The sequence below is a fragment of the Eriocheir sinensis genome, unplaced genomic scaffold (genome assembly GCF_024679095.1).
Source record: "Eriocheir sinensis breed Jianghai 21 unplaced genomic scaffold, ASM2467909v1 Scaffold413, whole genome shotgun sequence".
NCBI lineage: Eukaryota > Metazoa > Arthropoda > Malacostraca > Decapoda > Varunidae > Eriocheir > Eriocheir sinensis.
In genome coordinates this window covers 101144-122124 of record NW_026111736.1, presented here as the reverse complement: position 1 = coordinate 122124, position 20981 = coordinate 101144, and the positions used below count along the sequence as shown (strand labels likewise).

Below are 20981 nucleotides of genomic sequence, written 5' to 3'. Positions count from 1 at the left end.
GAAGGTTCCACAATCCTAGTCAGATGTATGTACTACTAAGATCAATAAAAATGAATTGTAATTACTCTGTCTTAAGGGCAGTATATACGAGAGAAGTGAGTTAACAAACACAAATGCTCGCGGGCGGCGCACAACTTCCAACGAAAACGAGCGGTCGTGTTCGTGCTACTACTTTCGCGTCCGCACGGAGCGGAGTTAACGGACCCATCCCGCTCGGTGGCATCACACGCTTTCGAGCAGTTGCCCACAGCTGATACTACCACTTCTCCAAGACCCTACCACACCACCACGATGGCCGACGCTGCCCCTGCCGCTACCCCCACCAAGAAGGCCACCAAGGCCAAGGCTGCCCCCAAGAAGCCAGTGCACCCCTCCTACGCCGCGATGATCGCTGACGCCATCGGGGCCCTGAAGGAGCGCTCTGGGTCATCCCGCCAGGCCATCCTCAAGTATATCGTCGCCCACAACAAGGTCGGAGACGAGAAGAAGGCTGGTGTTCGTGTCAAGCTGGCCCTGAGGAAGCAGGTCCAGACTGGTGCCCTGAAGCAGGTGAAGGGCTCCGGTGCATCTGGCTCCTTCAAGCTCGCTGAAGATGTCAAGGAAGCCAAAGCCAAACCCGCCAAGAAGAAGGTCGTGAAGAAGCCTGCTGCCAAGAAAGTCGTCAAGAAGCCTGCTGCCAAGAAAGTCGCCAAGAAGCCTGCTGCCAAGAAAGCCGCTAAGAAGCCTGCTGCTAAGAAGGCCGTAAAGAAGCCTGTTGCCAAGAAGCCCACTCCCAAGAAGGCGGTGAAGAAGCCTGCACCCAAGAAGGCGGCGAAGAAACCTGCACCCAAGAAGTAAGCTGCTGACCCCCGACAAAATGGCCCTGGCGTGAGGATTGCTTCTGCAAGACTTGTAATTTATACAAATTTATATTGTACCTGATCCCCGTAAATATTTTTGTACATAATATATATTTATTTTATTGATAATCATGTTTTACTCACCCTAATTCTTAAGTGCTTGGTAGAATAAAAAAAGAAGTAATCTGAATTGATTGCGGGCGGGAAGCGGTTGAATATTTCATAAATAAATAAGCCTATTTACTGTAGAAAAAAGTAGAAAAAGTTAAAGTTTGTGCTTTAAAGATAAATTTGAAAAAGCTTGGAAAGTAAGAAAAAGGTGCTTAGACCTGGATTATATGTATACCTGTGCTGTTTATTACGACCAGTCAAGAATAGTTAATAAGAGCATGGCTGAATATAGCAGATTTTCCACAAAATGCCAACAGAGGGGCGAGTAATACCTTGACATCAAGCTACCGCTGACCACCCTACGGGACTGCTGGTAGTGGCGAGAATGCGGTGGGTGGGGGGTAAAGACACTGGGCTGACAACGCTACGCGGGCGAATCAGTGAAAGTGGTACGGGACACAACCAAACTCATAGAGGTTTGTGATGCCCCTTCAGGTCTCCTCTTAATGCTTCTCTACCTTGTGTGTGGGGGGACGTGTACGCGACTCCTGTGTTCATCACTAGCGTCTTGGTTACATTTAGACTACCGATATATTTGTTTTATATAAAGAATATTTTGGGGTACACGAGAGAGGTAACGGTTTCTTCTACAGCCTTGATCCTCCCACTTTTTTTCAGTTTTTTTTTCAATCACCATCCATTCTCTTTTATTCCTCAACTTTCCGATCCTCCCTCGTATTCCTTTCTGTTCCTTCCCTTTCTCCCACATTTTGCAACAGCCTTTCCCTTCCCTTTCCCTCTCCCCCCTTTCCTCCATTCAGTAACTCCTTTCCTCTTCCCGTTTTCTTTCTCCTCCTGCCACCAGTTTTCTTTCTGTTATTTCCCGTTTTCCCTACTCCAGTCCTCTGTGTTTCCCTCTTCCACCCCACTCCCCTCCTTCCTTTCTCATCTACCGCATTCTTCCCTATATTTTTATTTTTTTCTATCTACCTTCCACTAACTTCCCTTCCTCTATTCCTACTATCTCCACGCTCCCTTCCTACCCTTAGTTCCCGCCTTCCCACGCTTCCCCCTCTCCCCCTCCCCCAAGCATCAGGCCTACACAATCAATGGCTCACAATCAGGACATTTGTAATACAGACGGAGGCGGCGGCAGAAGGAAAGAGATGAGGTTGGTGCCTTTCCAATCTCTCCTCCGCTCTCTACTCCACTTCTCTCTTATTTCTTCCTTTCCTGTAGCTTTCCTCCTTTTCTATATTTTCTTATACTCTTTCATTTCCTTACCTATCCATTTATTTCCTTTACGTTTCTCTCTCTCTCTCTCTCTCTCTCTCTCTCTCTCTCTCTCTCTCTCTTAAACCCTTCCTCTTTTTCTCTATACTCTCCTCGTACCATATTTTTCCTACCCTCTTCATCTTTCCTGTTCCTTCTCTCCTCGGCTATACTATGCTCTCTTCGTCCCTTTCCCTTTTGTCCTCTTCCTCCTAATCTTCCTTCATCGTGCCGCCTCTTTAATACATTATTTACTCAGTCTCCAACAAAGACAGGCAAGAATTGGTTTACCAGTAGAGTGGTGGATGAACGGGACAGGGCTGGCAGTCATGTCGTGGGTGCCAATACCATAGATACATTCAAGAAGAGGTTGGATAAAGTCATGGATATTGAGGCAAGGTGGGGTAAGATTACAGGAGCTGCCGTGTATAGGCCAACCGACCTCTTGCAGACTCCTTACGTTCTTATGCTCTTGTTCCTTTTCCATTCCTTGTGCTATCCCTTTCTCCCTTTCCCCTTACTTGCCTTTTACTAATTCTAATTCCTTTTTTTGTTGCCCTTTTTCTTCTCTTCTTTTGTCTCTCCCTCCTCATCCCTCGTTTAATTCCTTTCCAATCTAATTTCACTTGCTTTTCCTTTTTCCTCTCCTCTCATCATTTCCCCCTCCTCAGTTCGGTGTATCTGCCTACCACTCCCTATCCTCCTTTCTCCTTCCCTTCTTCACTCACCACTTTTCTCTCCCCTTTTCGTCTGACCACCACCCTTCCCCCTTCCTTCCTTCCCATCCCCATCCCTTCCCTTTCCCATCCACACTCCTTCCCCTTCTCTTTTTTTTTCCATTCACTCAACAGTTCCTTTTCTTTTCCCTCCTTCACATCTGCCAACCACCCATGACCCTTCTCCTTTCCTTCCGCACCTTCCTCTTCCCTCCTCCCCTTCCCTTCCCTCCCCCCCCCGTCCAGGAGCCACTGCAGTGCGGGGTGAAGTCTAATGGGCCACGTTGAGCTGGCACCCCCTCCCCCCCTTTTCTTCCCCCCTTGTGTGGGCATCACGCTTAATGTAATTTCATCTCAGGCGGTGCAAGGGATTATGGGTGAGCTATGAAGATGGGTGGCGGTGGTGCTGGTAGTAGTGGTGGTGGAGGTGGGGATGGTAAAGGGAGGTGGTGGGGATAGTGTTGGAGAGGAAGGGGAAGAGGGTGTTGAGTGTGTGGTTGTTGTTGTTGGGGGTCAGAGACAGAGTGTAGGTTTTTGTCGTTATTGGTGGTGGTGGTGGCGATGTTGCAGTGCTCGTGAAGAGGGTGGAGGTCGTTGGAGGGGTTAGGGTGGCGGTTGTTGACTGGGGGGTTGGGTTAGTAATGGAGGACTTTTCCGGGGATTAATAACTAAACCCCAAGGTCTGGTTACGTGCTGGAATCGTGATCGTCAGTAACCTTGCCTAACATAACATAACGGGACCTTTTCAGAGTAGGCGTCGAATACCCGTAGAGAGAAGGGAAATTAATATGCTGCCGTCTCTCTCTCTCTCTCTCTCTCTCTCTCTCTCTCGTTTTCTTTTGTATCTTTGCCTCAACTCTGCCTAACTTACACATCTTTCTTTATCGCGTGTCCGTTCTTTGCCCCCCGCAGCATCACGACGAGAGGAAGGTAAAAAAGGTTCCCACAGGAAGTCTTATTTGCATGCGTGTTTGAGGTTTTGTCGTGTTTAAGTTTTGTCTTGAACTTGTATGTTTGAAACTGCTCAATTATTTTTTACTTGCTTTCCTTTATTATTCGCATTTGCCAGGTAAAGTTTGTGTCTTATTTTTCAGATTAATCTAAAGTTGTTTCAGACATCGCGCTCTCGCTTATTTTTATTTGTTAACGGATCTTAAGTTTGTGGGATTTTTTTCAGAGAAAGTTGAAGGTAAATTTGTGTTTGTTGTTTTTAGCGGAGTTTGATCTCGAGGAAATTGTTTGTTGTCTTTGTGAGTGTTTTGGAGGGTGATTGGAAGTGGGAAGCGAGGAAGTTTTATAATTATGTTTAGTAAAGGAGGAGGAAGACAAGCAGGCAAACAGAGGCATCGGAGGGAGAGGGAGGGAGATCAAGAAAAGTGGAAAGAAACGAGTTGGCCGTCAGACAACTGCCGCAGTGTCGAAAGCTATTCCCGCTGACATTTTTTCTGACCTGTTCTTTTGCTCAGCATCACGCGCTGCCTTGAAGGTATGACGTTACACTGACTCAGCCAATCACAAGCAGAAAGATATCACAATGAAATAATGAAGTTTCACAAAGTATGAAAATAATATGATTTGTAAACTGTTCGTTCAGAAGAATGCTGTCTCCTCACAAATTAAGTATCTTAATACATTTACATAGTGAAACCTAAAATTATTTGGAAAAATTTACTTAGCTCGGTAAAGGACCACTTGAAAGTTACATATTACAATTTTTTATAGTTTCGTATTTACATTGCAGATGCTCGTTTTTGCGCTAAACGAAGCACTTACAACAAACACCTTTTCGCCTCAGCACAGTGTAAACAAAACTGGGTTACATGCACGTAATACCGCACATTTTTTTTATTTTATGATGGGCTGTTTTTTACTTAAGTCTTTAACAAGAAATACCTAATAGCAAAGAACGAATCAAACATCTGTTACCCTTTTAAAAACTTTTTTATGGTTCGGTCTCTTGTTCTTACGTAAAGTTATCACCATCACTTACAGTTACACCATCATCACAACACCATCGCAGAAGTTGTAAGCATCCCCTCCCCGGCTCTTCCCTCCCCTCACCACTACACACATTCCATTCCATTCCATGTGCACCTACGAATTATCTTGTACGTAAATTATAGCTTACATAGAGTATTTACATTGTGCAGAGCGGAATTACAGACCTGCCGGCGGGGATTAAATGGAGGCACGGGAGGGAGGGGAGGGGATAATGAGCAAACTTGGCCTGACATTTACTTGTCTAACAATACTAGCAAAACCTGACCTAACTAGTGGTCCGGTCTGGTCTGCACACACGAGTCCATTGCCCTCAAACGTGACACAGCCAAGACACACTTCACTGGCTTCACCTTCCTTGACCTCTGACCCACACCTGGCCTTCTCAAACACTCGAGTACGTATAACTACCATAACTTACCTTTCTTAACATGACCTGATATTTTGTAATTTACACTGACCACCTGTCGAGTTACCTCCCTCACGTGACCTGACATGCCCTGATATAACTTGCACCTGTAGCCAGAATACATGACTTCCTGTACTGATCTACCCTATTATAGCCTCTACAGAACACTCTCTTATTCATTTGAACAAAGAAGACAGAAATCAGTAGGCAACATGTGTATTCAGCAAGAAGTAACTCAAATGCGATAAAGGTGTGAAAAAGGGGAATGGCCAAGAGAGATGAAAAAACAGAGCATCGGAAACATAAAAAGATGGATAAAACAGAAATAATCGTCAACAAGAACACAAAGAAATACGGAAAAATAAGAATATAAAAACAAAAGAAAACAGAAAGAACGAAAATAAATGACATAGAATAGATAAAGAGAGAGAGGAACAAATGAAAAATAAAGGTGGAAATGGGAGGGAAAGGGGACCGCTGGCAAACAGGAAGACACGGGGAACAAAAACAAGGGAAACAGAACAATAGGAAAAAAAGGGGAACACATTGGCACCAAAAAACAAGAGGAACAAAACAAACGAGGAAACTGCGAACGTGAACTCTCTCTCTCTCTCTCTCTCTCTCTCTCTCTCTCTCTCTCTCTCTCTCTCTCTCTCTCTCTCTCTGTATTCTTTCTATTGTTCCTCCTCATCATCATCTTGTTTTTCTTCTTCTCCTCCTCCTGCCAGTATTTCTCCATCGTTCTTTCAGTCTCATTCTCATTCCCTTTCATTCTGTTTTTTCTTTCCTCCTCTTCCTCCTCCTCCCTAGAGAGTCGCCAAACAGGAGCAAAGGTGACAAGAGGGATATTTTTCTTCCTTCTTGCCCCGACCCATCTTCGCCCATCATCACCATCATTACCATCACCACTAGTATAACAATATCACTCCGAATATCAATACACCACAATCACCATCACCACCACTAACTCACTATCACACCATCACCACAACACCATCGCTGAAGTTGTAAGCATCCCTCTCCGGCTCTTCCCTCCCCTCACCAATACACAGATTCCATTCCGGGTAACCATCAATATTTATACGTATCGAGTCAAGAGGGAATCGAACTGTGAGTCAGAGCTCTCAGCCAACCAACCAGCCAGCCAGCCAGGTGCGTGGAGATGAAAAAAAAAAAAAAAAAAAAAAAAAGGTCAGACGTCTCAGCAATGCTCTAAAATGTATATTGATTTCGATTCCACCAATGCAGCCTCAACCTCCTCCTCCTCCTCTTCTTCACCTTTTCCCACAAGACTTAAAGAAAAAAAAGAAAAGACCGACGAGGAAGCACCATCAAAGTCTCTCTCTCTCTCTCTCTCTCTCTCTCTCTCTCTCTCTCTCTCTCTCTCTCTAATCACTAGTAGCTGTACCAAAAGGAGGGAGGAATTCAATACCCTTTCCTTTTAGTGAGTAGAGAATCATCCTTTTCTCCTTCCTTCCTTCCTTACTTCTTTCCTTTCCTTCCTCATTCCCTTCATCCATGCTTACCGGATTTTCCTTCTTCTCTCCCTTTTCCCTCTTTCTACCTTCCCATCTTATTCTTTTCCTCCTTCCTTCTTTCCTTTCCTTCCTCATTCTCTCCATCCCTCCACTTTTTTTTTTTGTTCCTTTCTACCTTTTTCCTTTATCCACCTACCCATCCCGTTCTTCTCTTCCTTCTTCCTTCTATCCTATTCGTCTCTTCTCTTCACTTTCCAATTCGTCCATTCCTCCTTCCTTACTTTCTACTCTTACCATCTCTTCTTTTCCTTCTCCCTTTTCCTCCCTATCTCGTCTCCCCTTCCCTCTATCTCTTCCCATCTATTTTGTCTCAGGTCTTACTTATTGTTTCTTTCCTTCCTACAACTCATATTTTCCTCTCCTTTCCTTTCTCCTTTCTTCTCCCCTTACTCCTTCTTGCTTTCTTTCCTTCCAACTCATATTTTCCTCTCCTTTCCTTTCTCCTTAATTCCCCTCTTACTCCTTACTTCAATCCCTTCTAACTCTTTCTTTCTCCCATGCACGAAATCCGAAATCCATCCACTTATTGCGTGCATGTTGGTTATTCCCTCACTCACTCGCTTAGTCATTCAGTCAATTATTTAGAGGTCTGTCAAAAATCGATTCCAGTCAGTCCACCTGTCAGTTAATTAACGAGTCCGTCCTTCAAGCACATCCAGACAGTTAGCTCATTAATTATGTGAGTGTTGTTGGCCTTTCTGTTAATCATCGGTCAGTCAGTCAGTCACTAAACAAAACCAATTAATTAATCAGTGCATCAATCAGCTACTCAGTCGGTCAGTCCAACAGTAGGTTTGTCAGTTACTTAATCGCCCACTATAATAATGAGATGATACCGACAAGTTGACCGATAAATGTTGATGGTGATGATGACAGTTAAGGTGATAATAATGGTGATAGATGTGATGATGCTTATGATGATGTGATAGTGATGATGGTGATGACAGGAGCAGGTAATGTAAACTTTTGATCACTGTTAATCTCTCTCTCTCTCTCTCTCTCATCATGCCTTTTCTTCCTCCTCGTCGTATTCATCTTCATCTTCATCATCATCATCATCTTCTTCTTCTTCTTCTTCAGTCATCACATCCCATTCTCTTCCAATCGCCATTTAATAACCAACGGGCTTCCTCCTCCTCCTCCTCCTCCTCCTCCTCTTAATATCTTCTCGTATTCCCTTAACTCTTCCTTCCCCTCTTCTTCCTCTTTCTCTTCTACGTCATCACAATTCCTCAATAAATCTTAATCTCTCTCTCTCTCTCTCTCTCTCTCTCTCTCTCTCTCTCTCTCTCTCTCTCTCTCTCTCTCTCAATTTTGCATGTGTTATCGGTGCTACAGGGCACGAGAGAGAGAGAGAGAAAGAGAGAGAGAGTTAAATCACGAGAAAAATGTCAGGATGGGCACAGGCAGAAAGATTTGTCGGAAGGGAATGAAAGAATATTTGCAAGAAGATGAAAGAGAGAAAAGGAAAGAGAAAGTGTGCCGAATCTCTCTCTCTCTCTCTCTCTCTCTCTCTCTCTCTCTGCTGTGTCTCCCTCCATCTGCTTTATCAGTATTACCTTCTATTCATCTTTTGTAGCGCCTGTCTCTTTCTCTCATTCTCTTTCCATGCATCCAATTCTCTCTCCAATTCCCTCTTTTTCTCTCTCCTCTCTTGTCTCTCGCCCGTCATTCTTTGCCTTGTTAATTAATCCATTTATTCAGTTATCATCGTTTCCTCCTCCTCCTCCTCCTCCTCCTCCTCCTCCTCCGTTCCCTTTGTCTTTACCTTCTTTTTCCCGGTTTCATCCAAGCCAAATCACCTCCTCCTCCTCCTCCTCTTCTTCCTCCTCCTCCTCCGCTTCCTCCTCCTCTTCGTGCTCCTCAAGGAAAGATTCTCCCCCTAATTTCCTTCATTTTCCTTTACTTCTTCTTTCTCCTCCTCCTCCTCCTCCTCCTCCTCCTCCTCCTCCTCCTCCTCTTCCTCTTCCTCCTCCTCCTTTCATATAAACGAATTACGAAGGCGATGTAATTACGATGAGGAGAATCTGTGTGTGTGTGTGTGTGTGTGTGTGTGTGTGTGTGTGTGTGTGTGTTAAGCCACTTTTCTTTCCATGACTCTCTCTCTCTCTCTCTCTCTCTCTCTCTCTCTCTCTCTCTCTCTCTCTCTCTCTCTCTCTCTCTCTCTTTTCCTTTTTTGTTCCCATTTAATTTGTTTTTCCTATTTTTTTCTTGTTTAAAGCAATACAGAAAAAAAATCTCCCCTTACTCTTCCTTCCACCTCTCTCCACATTCGCTCCACCTCTCCATTCCCTCGCTCACACCCTTCCCTTCCATCCCTCTCTTAGATCCACTACGAAGAACATTTCTCTCTCCCTTTCACATGCCTATTCGCTATTTTTTTCTCGTCTCTTCCCTTTTTTTCCCCCTTCAATTTTATTCTGCATTTATTGTGATCTTTTTTTTCCCTCCTCCTCTGTTGCTGTGTTCCCTTTTATCTCTCATTCAGTATTCATTTCCAGTTTCTTTCTTGTTTCCATATCTCTGTTTTTCTCATTTTCTTTTTCTCCTTTCGCTCCGCTCCTCCTTGCGTCTCTCCCTTCCGTCCACCAATATCCTATTATTCCATATTTTTGTGTTCGCCACTATTCCCTCCTTTCACCTATCTCTTCCCTTTACTTTTGCTTCCTTCCACCTCCCCGTTACCTAAATACCACTTCTCTCCACCTCTCCTTTCTACCTTACTCTCTCCTTCATGTCCCCTTTCCCTACATCATCATTTCTTCCTCCTCCTTCTCCTCCGCCTCACACTCTCCTCCAAATCTCCCTTTTCTCTATCTTCCCACTTTCTTTATTTATCTCTCCCTTCCATGACCTTTTCCTCCCCCTCCTTCTCTTCTACGTCTAAATTCTTTCACCTCATCCTCTCCTCTTTTCTATATTTCTTCATTTCTTTACCCTTTTCTCCTTCCTTCACATCTTCTATGACTTTGTATTTTCTCTCCCTTCCCTTTTTCTATATATTCCTTCCTTCCCTTATCACCTCATCTTTTATCCCCCTTCAACTTCTCTCCCTTTCTTCTACCTCCCACTTTTTTATATTTCTCCCTTCCATCCATTGCCTTTTACTCCTCCATTTCTACTTTCACACTTTCTATATTTCTTCCTTCTATCACCTTTTCCTCCACCTCATCTTTTCCTCCTCTTCAACCTTTCCCTTTCCTCCTCCTCCATCTCTTTTTTTTTTCCTTCTAACTGCCATTTCTCTACCTTCCCACTTTCTGTATTTTTCTTCAGTAATCTTTTCTTCCTCAACCTTCCCACCTAACTTTTTCCTCTTCTTCAACCTCTCCCTTTCCTCTACCTTCCCGCTATTTATATTTTTCTCTTCTATCCATCACTTGTCCATCTCCATCTTTCTCCCTTCCACCTCATCTTTTCCTCCTCTGCTCCGCCTCTCCCTCCCTTCCCTCCACGTCAGACTACGTAAGCGCCACCAGCTGGTTCAGGCAACAGATTAATTAAACAGTCTCTCCCTTATTCTCCTCTCCCCTTAGCAAAGACAAAGGGAAAACGGTTAAACTATTAGATATGAAGAAAAAATGTGAAAACGTTAATATTGAAGTGAGAGAGGAAGGCATACGTAAATAATAACAAAACATATATATTACATAAAATTATACACACTAGACAGACAAACATTATTCTCCTCTCTCCTTAACAAAGAAAGAAAAAAAAGAAAACGGTTGTATTAAAGATGTGAAAAAAATAGTGAGAGCATTTAATTAACACTGGAGTGAGAGAGATACTTAAATAATAACCAAATTAATATTAAACAAATTTATATAGACAGACACTGTTCTCTCCGCTTAGCAAAGAAAGAGAAAAGGGGAACACGGTTGTACTACTAGAGAAGTGAAAAAAGGTGAGAAAGTTAACATAGAAGTGAGGTAGACGTACATAAATGCTAACTACTCTAATATTATACAAGAAATATACCGGTATACTGTACTCTGAAACATGAAAAAGTGACAGAACGTTAAGATTATATAGTACTGCATCGCCACTGAAGTGAGACATACTACATAAACAATTAATAACAAACAAATAAAATACAAGAAATATACATGCATACTATACACTAAAACAAAAAAACAAAAAACAAAACAAAAAGTGACAACGTTAAGATTATATACTGCACCGCCACTTAAGTGAGACATACTATATAAACAATAAAAAAAAACAAGCAAATAAAATACAACACACACACACACACACACACAAAACAAAGACAACGTTGACATGATATATATCGCCACTGATGTGTGACAAATGATACCAAGTGATGTTATGTGGGAATTATTCATGTTATACAAAAAAAAAAAAAAAATAAATAAATAAATAAATAAATAAATAAATAAATGTGGGAGAAGGTTAAATTTATACACTACATTGCCAGTGAAATGAGACAGAGAAACAAAGAGTAACGAAACTGGTATCATACAAGAACTATACAGTATATACACACACACACACACACACACACACACACACACACACACACAACAAAAAACGGGGACAGTTGAACGAGTGACTAAATAAATTCCCTGTCGCTACCACTATTTGCTTCCCTTCTCTTTTTTCCCTCTTCCGCTCCTCTGTTTTATTTATTTTTTTCGTTGTCTATTTATTTGTCCCTTCGGTCCATCGCATTTTTTTCGGGTGTTGTCTCCTTTTTTGGGTGACGGGTAAAACCTTGATGATGGTGAGATGCTGGAGAGAGAGAGAGAGAGAGAGAGAGAGAGAGAGAGAGAGAGAGAGAGAGAGAGAGAGAACAAAGACAGCGACTGATGATAAATAAAAGAGGGAAGGTAGAAGAATGAATATATTATGAAAGAATATGAAAACAAGTGAATATATCAATCATTTTAAAATAAGAAAAGTATATAAAGAAGATTGACGTCGATGGAGGAGGAGGAGAGAAGGCGATGGAGACGGATGGAGAAGATGGAGGAGGATGACAATAAAAGGATCTACATTTCTATACGGGGACAAACAGGCCTTTTTTTTATATACACACACACACACACACACACACACACACGGTCTCAAGAGGCTCCATCTGGCAATCAAGAATTACCCTAGACCGAGCAAGAATTTCCCCAAACCTAGGGAATTTTTTGCGTTTTTTGTTTTAGCGCGTCAGATTTTCAAGAATCCCCCCAAATTTTTGACAAGAATCGGCAGGGTACGGCCACTTTCTTGCTGGCCGCACCTCTCTAGGCCTATGCCGATGACCATTTCCTGAGCTTCCTATGGGTATATCCTGCCAGGTGGGGGTGGATATAGAGTTCACGAGGTTACTGTTGTACTACTGCGGCACCACAGAACATTTTAAAGCGTCTTTGTAGGATAAATAATAACTTTCCGGCATGAAAACATCGTACATCATTAGAGACAAGAAAGTGAAACGATGCCATTTGTCAATATTTTTTTTCGCGAAAAGGACGTTTTAAGAAATTCCTAGGGAAATGTTCCTAATGAACTGTAGATCTCGTAATAGTGACTAAACTAACGCGTGTTGTCCTTGATGAGTGACAAAATGAGAAATAGTGTTGATTCATCCAGGCATATGACTGAGCAAGAGAGGGCTCTGGCGAATCACGGGTGGGAGCCTGCAACGTTACCAGATTGTCGTACTCAGCCTCTTATATTTACCAACTTCCGACCCAAAAACTGTCTCCTGGGCCCCAATAACTAGATTCATTTATATCTATCGTTAAAATAGTTAATGCCTGATGTTTTTTGGCAATAGTTAGCCGTCAAAAACCCCTAAATACAATGCCCTGAGTACGATAATCTGGTAACGGTGATGGGATGTGAAAAACAGTCTCAAGAATGGGGCGAGGGTCAAGAAAGCCAGATATCACCAGATGACGCCTAAGGTAGGAGCCCGTCTATTCCCCCTCCCCCTCATCCCCCTTCATTGCCTCTCCTCCCTCTCTCACCCACCCCCTCCCCCCTTTATCTCGCCCACCTGGCAACAATCCGCTCACCTGTCGCCTGTCCGCCTGTCTGTCTGTCTGCCATTCTGCCCTTCTGTTATTCTATTGCTGTTATTATCATCATCATTACAGTTATTATTGTTATTACTCCGCCATTTTTTTTTCTTGTTTTCTTCATTTTCTTTTTCTTTTACTCCTTTGTATTTTATCCTTAATCCTTGTTCCTATTTTAACTACACTTACTTTTACCTTGTTTTTTTACTTTTTCTTCTTCGTCTTCTTTTATCTATACTTCTTTTACTTTTTTCTTCTTCTTCTTCTTCTTTTTCCTACTTCTTCTTTTACTGTTATTTCTTGTTCTTCTTTTGACTACCTTTCCTTTTCCTTCTTCTATTACTTCGTCTCCTTCTTCCTCTTCTTTTCTTCTTCTATTACTTCGTCTCCTTCTTCCTCTTCTTTTCCTCTTCTATTACTTCGTCTCCTTCTTCCTCTTCTTTTCCTCTTCTATTACTTCGTCTCCTTCTTCCTCTTCTTTTCCTCTTCTCTTCTCTTTCGAGGCCGCCGGCGTGATTAAGTCATAAATTCTAATTAATCCCTCGACGCCACACAACACCTGCTCGCACCTTTCCTCCCCCCCTCCCCCCTTCCCTCCCCTAATCCCCCCCTCCGTGTTTTACCTCCATCCTCAATCCCTACTTCACCTACATTCTTCCTCCCTCTTTATCCCCCTCCCTATTTTTTTCCTTCATGATGCTTTTTTTTTTCTCCCCACACCCTCCTTTTCTCTTTCTCTCCCTTCCCTATCTTTATCCTCCCTCCTTCTCTATTTTCCCTCCATCCTTACTCCTTGTCTTCCAATGTTTCCTCTGTGCTGTTTCTTTCCTTCTCTCTCTCTCTCTCTCTCTCTCTCTCTCTCTCTCTCTCTCTCTCTCTCTCTCTCTCTCTCTCTCTCTTTTTCAGTCTTCTCTTCACAGGAAAAGCTAGGCACATCCTCCTCCAGAACACACACACACACACACACACACACACACACACACACACACACACACCTGTCTTATTGGCAATTACACCGCATTAGCTAAAGCCTCTCCCACCTTCCCCTCATCTCCACGTCTCCTCCTCTCCCCTTATCCATCCTCCAGCTTCCCTCTCTTCAGCCCTTCCGTACCCTCTCCTTTTCTCCCTTTCTTCACGACAACATACCCCTTTCCTATTATTTCCCCTCCCCTCATCCCGTCTCTTTCTTTTCTACCCTCTTTCCTGCATCTTTTCCCTCTTCCTTCTATAACCTTTCCTCTTTTTTTATCCTTTGCCATCAACCTTTTTCTTTCTTTCTCTTCCTCCACTTTCTTCACCCCGACTTAGCCAATACCCAATTTCCCCTTCCCTTCATTACTCCTCATATCTACCTCCTCTCCTCCCCTCATCATCCCTTTCCTCTCCCTTTCACTTTCTCTCATATGTAACTCTCCCCTCTCTATATCTCTTCAGCCTTTACTTTCTCCGTTTCTTATCCCTCTCTCTCCCTCTCACTTGTAACTGTCCTCTTCCTTTCCATTTCCCTTCCCTTAGCCCGTCTCTCCCTTTCCCTCCCCTCTCTTATTTACAGCAAAGAGGCAGCTCAAGGGGAAAAAATACAGAAAAAAACACCACTATTACCGTCTCCTCTTTCCTCCTTTCCTCTCAACACCACCAACTCTCTCCGTCTCCTCTCCTTTTCCCTCCCTCCACGTGTATATTAGCTTTCTCCCCCTTCCTCTCCCCCTTCTCCACTATACTCTCTCCTATCCATTCTCTCCTTTATATTTCTCCTCCCTATCTTTCACTGTCACCCAAACTCTCCCTTTTCTCTCCTTTTCCCTCCCTCCACATGTAGCTTCTCCCCCTTCCTCTCTCCCCCTTCTCCACTATACTCTCTCCTATCCATTTCTCTCCCTTGTATCTCTCCTCCCTATCTCTCACTATCACCCAAACTCTCCCTTTTCTCTCCTTTACCCTCCCTCTCATAAGAAGCTTTCTCCTCCCATTCCCTTCCTCCATCACTATTCTCCTCCTCTCCTATCTCTTTCCCTCTCCCTCCCCCTCACTCTTCTATGCCCACCCTCATAATATGCATTTCTCATTTCTTCCCTAGTCTACCTTCACCACAACTCTCTCCCTTTCCTATCCCATTCACTCCTTCGTATCTCTCTCCCTTGGTTCCCCTCCCTCACTTCCTATTACCCCCTTCGCCCCCCCCCCCCCCCCTCCTCGAGATCTAATTAATACCATTCACATGGAACGCACGAATCAGTGGATCATAACAACGGGTAGTGGTAGTAATATCGGTAATAACAGGAATATTACACGACTGAAACATGACTAACACAGGAACAGTACACGACATTAACCGGGATAACATGCAGGAAAATAACACGACAGTAACCGGACTTAAACACGACAGTAACCGGACTTAAACAGGAACAGAACACAACGGTAAGGTGACTTAAACAGGAGCAGAACACAACGGTAAGGTGACTCAAACAGGAACAGAACGCGACAGTAACCTGACTCAAAAAGGAACAGAACACGACAGTAACCGGACTAAACACGACAGTAACCGGACTAAACACGACAGTAACCGGACTAAACACGACAGTAACCGGACTTAAACACGACAGTAACCGGACTTAAACACGACAGTAACCGGACTTAAACACGACAGTAACCGGACTTAAACACGACAGTTACCGGGCTTAAACATGAACAGAACACAACGGTAAGGTGACTCAAACAGGAGCAGAACGCGACAGTAACCAGACTTAAAAAAGGAGCAGAACACGACAGTAAATGGACTTCAACAAGGACAGAACACGTAAAGGTAAATATCGAGAAAACAACCTTACCTTGTTTCTTATTTGTTTGTAAGTATTAGTTGTTGTTGTCGTTGTTACAGCAGGGTAGTCGGTCTTACCTGAAAACAAAAAGAAAGGCAGAAAGTTAGCGACATATTGTGAGAACAGAAAAAAAAAAATGAACGGATGGGTGAATGAGGGAGAGAAAAGCGATGCCAGGTAGATAAATAGACATAGACGGGGAAACATACAGGTAAACAGACAGACAACAGATACATAGATAGACAAATAATACTGAGATGTAAATGCAAATAAAGACATAGATAGACAGATAAACAGAGAGAGAGAGAGAGAGAGAGAGAGAGGCAAGGTAAACACACGTCTTGTTATGGAAGCGAGTCACGTCAAGAAAACAGGTTCATTCATCAAAATTCACGGCCTTCAAAGTGGACAGGTGGAGGGGGGTGGGTAGGGGGTAGGGGTAGGGAAGGAGGAGGGAGGAATTGAGGAAACGGGTTAGAAGGACAGAGACAGGGAAGGGGATAGAGGATGCAAGAGGAGAGAGAGAGAGGAGGAGGAGGAGGAGGACAAAGGGAAGAGAAAGAATATGGGATGGGAGAGGACAAACATGTGGGTGAGGAAGGAATGTAGGAAAGAGGAGGAATGAGAGAGAAGGAAGAGAGATGGGGAAGGATGGAAGGACTAGGAAAGGGAGAGCGGAGGGAAGGAATGGGGGGGTTAGAAGATATGGAATGGCAGGGAAAGAAAGATGGAGGCTAAGGAGTGGGGGAAGAGAAGAGGTTATGAAAGGGAGATGAGGATAGGACTGATGAAGGTACAGAACGAGGGAGTGTGGGGGATAACTCTAAGAAGAAAGGGAAGGCATATGAAAACTGGGGGAGGAGAAGAATAAACAGAAGGGAAAATAAAGGACGGGAAGAAGGGGTGGCCGGAAGGGGGGACGCAAGAAACGAAAAGAATGTAGGGAGGAAGATATAAACACACTGTACCAAAGGAAAAAATGTATTGAAGTTGAATTGTGTATATGGAACGGTGAGGAGGAAAGTGAGAAGGGAGACAACATGTGATTGAAAGTCGAAGGAAGGAAGGAGAGGAAGAAAAGGAGGAAGGGATACTGAGAGGAGGATAGAGAGGAAAGAGGGGGTGTGAAGGGAAGAAAGGGAGGAGGGGATATGAAGGAATGAAAGGAAGGGGGAAGTGTGAGAAGAGGGAGAAGAGAGGCAATCCAGAGGAAATCGGAATGGAGAGAGAGAGAGAGAGAGAGAGAGAGAGAGAGAGAGAGAGAGAGAGAGAGAGAATAAAATGTAATAGAAAGATGGACAAGAGTGAAAGGGAAAGAAAGATGAGAAAATATAGACAGGAAGTAGAGGAAGAAGAATAGAGCAAGGAACGTTGGAGGAGGAGTCGGAAGAAGAGGAAGAGGAGGAGGAGGAGGATAAACGAAGAAAAATGGAAGGGAAAACGTGAGTGAAGAGGGATTAGGAAACAGGAAGACGGAGGAGGAAGAGGAAGGACAGGAAGAAGAGTGAGTGGCTGACGATAGATATACGAGAAGAAGAAGGAAGAGAACGAAAATAAGATAGAAAAAGAAGAGAAAAAGAAGGAAGGGACAAAAAAGAAATACAAAAATAAAACTGTGATGAGAATAAAAATGAAGAAAAAAAAGGCACACAGGAGTAGGTCAGTGAGGAGGAGGAGGAGGAGGAAGAAGAAGAGGAGGAAGAGGAAGAAGAGGAGAGAGGAAATGTGGACAATCTGTTCCCGCCAAAATCTCGTCTAGCCTGATTTACTCTCTCTCTCTCTCTCTCTCTCTCTCTCTCTCTCTCTCTCAGGAAGCCAATGAAGGGGATGAAGAGAAACGAGACGCAGGGAACAAGAGCAAACAAGACAAGGAAAACAAGCTAAAGAAAACACATAAAACAATCACTACCGGAGAGAGAGAGAGAGAGAGAGAGAGAGAGAGAGAGATATGACATGGTATAGCTATTTTTCCTTTAAACGTTCATAAGCAGGCAAAAAGGGATAGGGATGGAGAGGGGAGGAGGGAGGAAAGGAAGGAATGGGAAAGGGAAAGAGAGAAAGGAAAGGAAAGCATGGAAAGGAGAAACAGCCGGGGGGGGGGGGGGGGAAGGAAAGGGGAAGGGAAAAGAAAGGAAAAGAAGAGAGGTTGGAGGAAGGCGTGGGTAAGGGAAGGGAATGTGGTTGAAAGCAAAGGAAGGAAAGGAAAACAGGGGAGGGGAGGAGAGGAGAGGAAGGAAGGGAGAAGGGATACAATAAAAGGAAGAGCAAAGAGGCGAAAGAAGGAAAGAGGAGGATACGATAAATGAGAAAAAAATAAAATGAGAGGAAGAGAGGGGGAGCGAATGGGAGGGAGGAAAGATGATGGAAAGGGAAAAAGAATGGGAAGGGAAAGAGAGGATGGGGTGAGGCGAAAAGAGGGAAATGGAAAAGAAAGGAAGGGGAGAGGTGACGGTAGAGAAATGAGCGAATGGTGAAGGGAAGGGAAGGGGGAAGAGGAAGGAAAGGGGAAGAAAAAGAAAGGGAAGAAAGGGAGGAAAGAGGAGGAAAAGGGAGGGGAAGCGACCTGGCGTTTGGGTGGGTAGCAGGATGCCTATAGCGGGTAGAGGCAAGCGATGCCGTGTCCACGTCGGAAGAGGGAAAATCGCGCGGGAAGTCAGTCATTGTTTAGGTTTTGGTCACGCCCACTCAGTGCAATGTCATTGTCAAAATTCTCAAGAAAATTGCTTCTAAGTAAGACTGTCTGAAAATAGATGACCTAAATGTCGGCAGATCTTGCTGGATTCACGACTTTAACAAGCAGTGAATTCAACAAGGTGTACTGTCAAGCTCGCATGTACGACGATAATTTTTTTGAGTATCTACGGATGACTCCTGGAACATTCGAATGGTTGCTGAATTAACTGGAAGTGCGGCTGACCAAAATGATAACCAACTTCTTAAAATCAGTTAGAGCCGAACAGTGACTGGTCATAACACTGAGGTAAGGAAATGTTTAAAGTAAATCACAACCACGTATACATAGCGTACTGTACATCAAATTTATTAAAAAAGTAAACATACCTGTTAGTGCAATGTAACATTAGTGCTGAATAACACCTCAAAAATAAGTAATAAAAAGAAAAATAGTACTTAGTATGCTGGTGTAGGAGCAGATCGCCTGGCGTCCCGCAAGCCACTGAGCGATTTTAACCGACATGTGGGTTCACGTAGCTGTGAGAGTAGCGGGTAAACTTGGAGGGAACCCGCTACCCGAGTCCGATATGGCCACTCGTATTAGATAACATGCGTTTGTTCTGGCCTCTGACCCGCTAGGCAGCCCGCTACCCTCTAAGTCTAAGAGGAGCGCCACCTGTGTCATCTCTCTCTCTCTCTCTCTCTCTCTCTCTCTCTCTCTCTCTCTCTCCATAGGCGGGCCAGCCAACGGCACACAGCCCGCGAGGGATCAAGCCCATCGAAACTTCACCACCACCACCACCACCACCACCACTCTCTCCATTTCATTTTTACCTCAGTTACTTCAAATCCCCTTCCTATCATTCTTTCCTGTGTTTTCCTCTCTTCTTTCCTTTCAACCCTTTCCTTTATTTCCTCTATTCTTCTATTTCCTTTCTTCTGTTTTCCTTTCCCTTCCTTTTCCTCTCTACTCTTCCATCACTTTTCTTTTCCTTGCCTTTCGTTTGTTTTCACGGTGAACATGAAGTGAAATGGTTCTTTTTTTGATTTGGTATATGAGAGATATGAACAGAACTTCATCAAAAACAAGATAGAGCTTCTTATTTAAGAATATATTGATGTTCAGAATCGAATTCTTATGATATTTTGCTCAATATCTCTATGACACTGAGTCACACTAGTGTTTGAAGGTTCCACAATCCTAGTCAGATGTATGTACTACCAAGATCAATAAAAATGAATTGTAATTACTCTGTCTTAAGGGCAGTATATACGAGAGAAGTGAGTTAACAAACACAAATGCTCGCGGGCGGCGCTCAACTTCCAACGAAAACGAGCGGTAGTGTTCGTGCTACTACTTTCGCGTCCGCACGGAGCGGACTTAAGGGACCAACCCCGCTCGGCGTTATCACTCGCTTTAGAGCACTTGCCCGCAGCTGTTACTACCAAGTCTCCAAGACTCCACCACCTCCACGATGGCCGACGCTGCCCCTGCCGCTACCCCCACCAAGAAGGCCACCAAGGCCAAGGCTGCCCCCAAGAAGCCACTGCACCCCTCCTACGCCGCGATGATCGCTGACGCCATCCGGGCCCTGAAGGAGCGCTCTGGGTCATCCCGCCAGGCCATCCTCAAGTATATCGTCGCCCACAACAAGGTCGGAGACGAGAAGAAGGCTGGTGTTCGTGTCAAGCTGGCCCTCAGGAAGCAGGTCCAGGCTGGTGCACTGAAGCAGATGAAGGGCTCCGGTGCAATTGGCTCCTTCAAGCTCGCTGAAGATGTCAAGGAAGCCAAAGCCAAACCCGCCAAGAAGGTCGTGAAGAAGCCTGCTGCCAAGAAAGTCGCCAAGAAGCCTGCTGCCAAGAAAATCGCAAAGAAGCCTGCTGCCAAGAAAGTCGCTAAGAAGCCTGCTGTCAAGAAAGCCGCTAAGAAGGCCGTGAAGAAGCCTGCTGCTAAGAAGACCGCTAAGAAGCCTGTTGCAAAGAAGCCCTCTCCCAAGAAGGCGGCGAAAAAACCTGCACCCAAGAAGTAAGCTGCTGACCCCCGACGAAATGGCCCTGGCGTGAGGATTACTTCTACAAGACTTAGTGTAATTTATACAAATTTATATTGTACCTGATCCCCGTAAATATTTTTGTACATAATATATATTTATTTTATTGATAATCCTGTTTTACTCACCCTAATTCTTAAGTGCTTGGTAAAAAAAAAAAAAATAAATAAAAAATGAATTGATTGCGAGCGAGAAGCGGTTGAATATTTCATAAAAATAAGCCTATTTACTGGTTAAGAAAAGAAAAAGTAAAACCACGTAAAAGTTTAGAAATGTTAAAAAGAAAAAGTGGCTAAGGGGCACTTAGGTTACCTTTGCTGTTTATTACAACCCAAGTGAAGAACTAGTTCGATAAGAGCATGGCTGGATACAGATTTCCCACAACACACCAGCAGAGGGGCAAGTAAAGCTGCCGCTGGTCAGTCAAGCCTGTTATAACCACCCTACGGGACTGCTGGTGGTGGTGAGAATGCGGTGGGTGGGGGGTAAGGACACCGGGCTGACAACGCTACGC

At 44.0% G+C, this 20981-nt stretch overlaps 1 protein-coding gene across 1 annotated transcript; it reads left to right on the top strand.

Annotated features, from left to right (window-relative positions):
• The first annotated feature begins 210 nt into the window (after positions 1-210).
• On the top strand, positions 211-20580 carry LOC126992184 (histone H1-delta-like). The gene is made up of 2 exons (XM_050850845.1): positions 211-657; positions 20228-20580. Exons 1-2 carry the CDS (start codon positions 292-294, stop codon positions 20444-20446), a joined length of 585 nt encoding a protein of 194 aa, XP_050706802.1. The 5' UTR covers positions 211-291; the 3' UTR covers positions 20447-20580.
• The last annotated feature ends 401 nt before the right edge of the window (positions 20581-20981 follow it).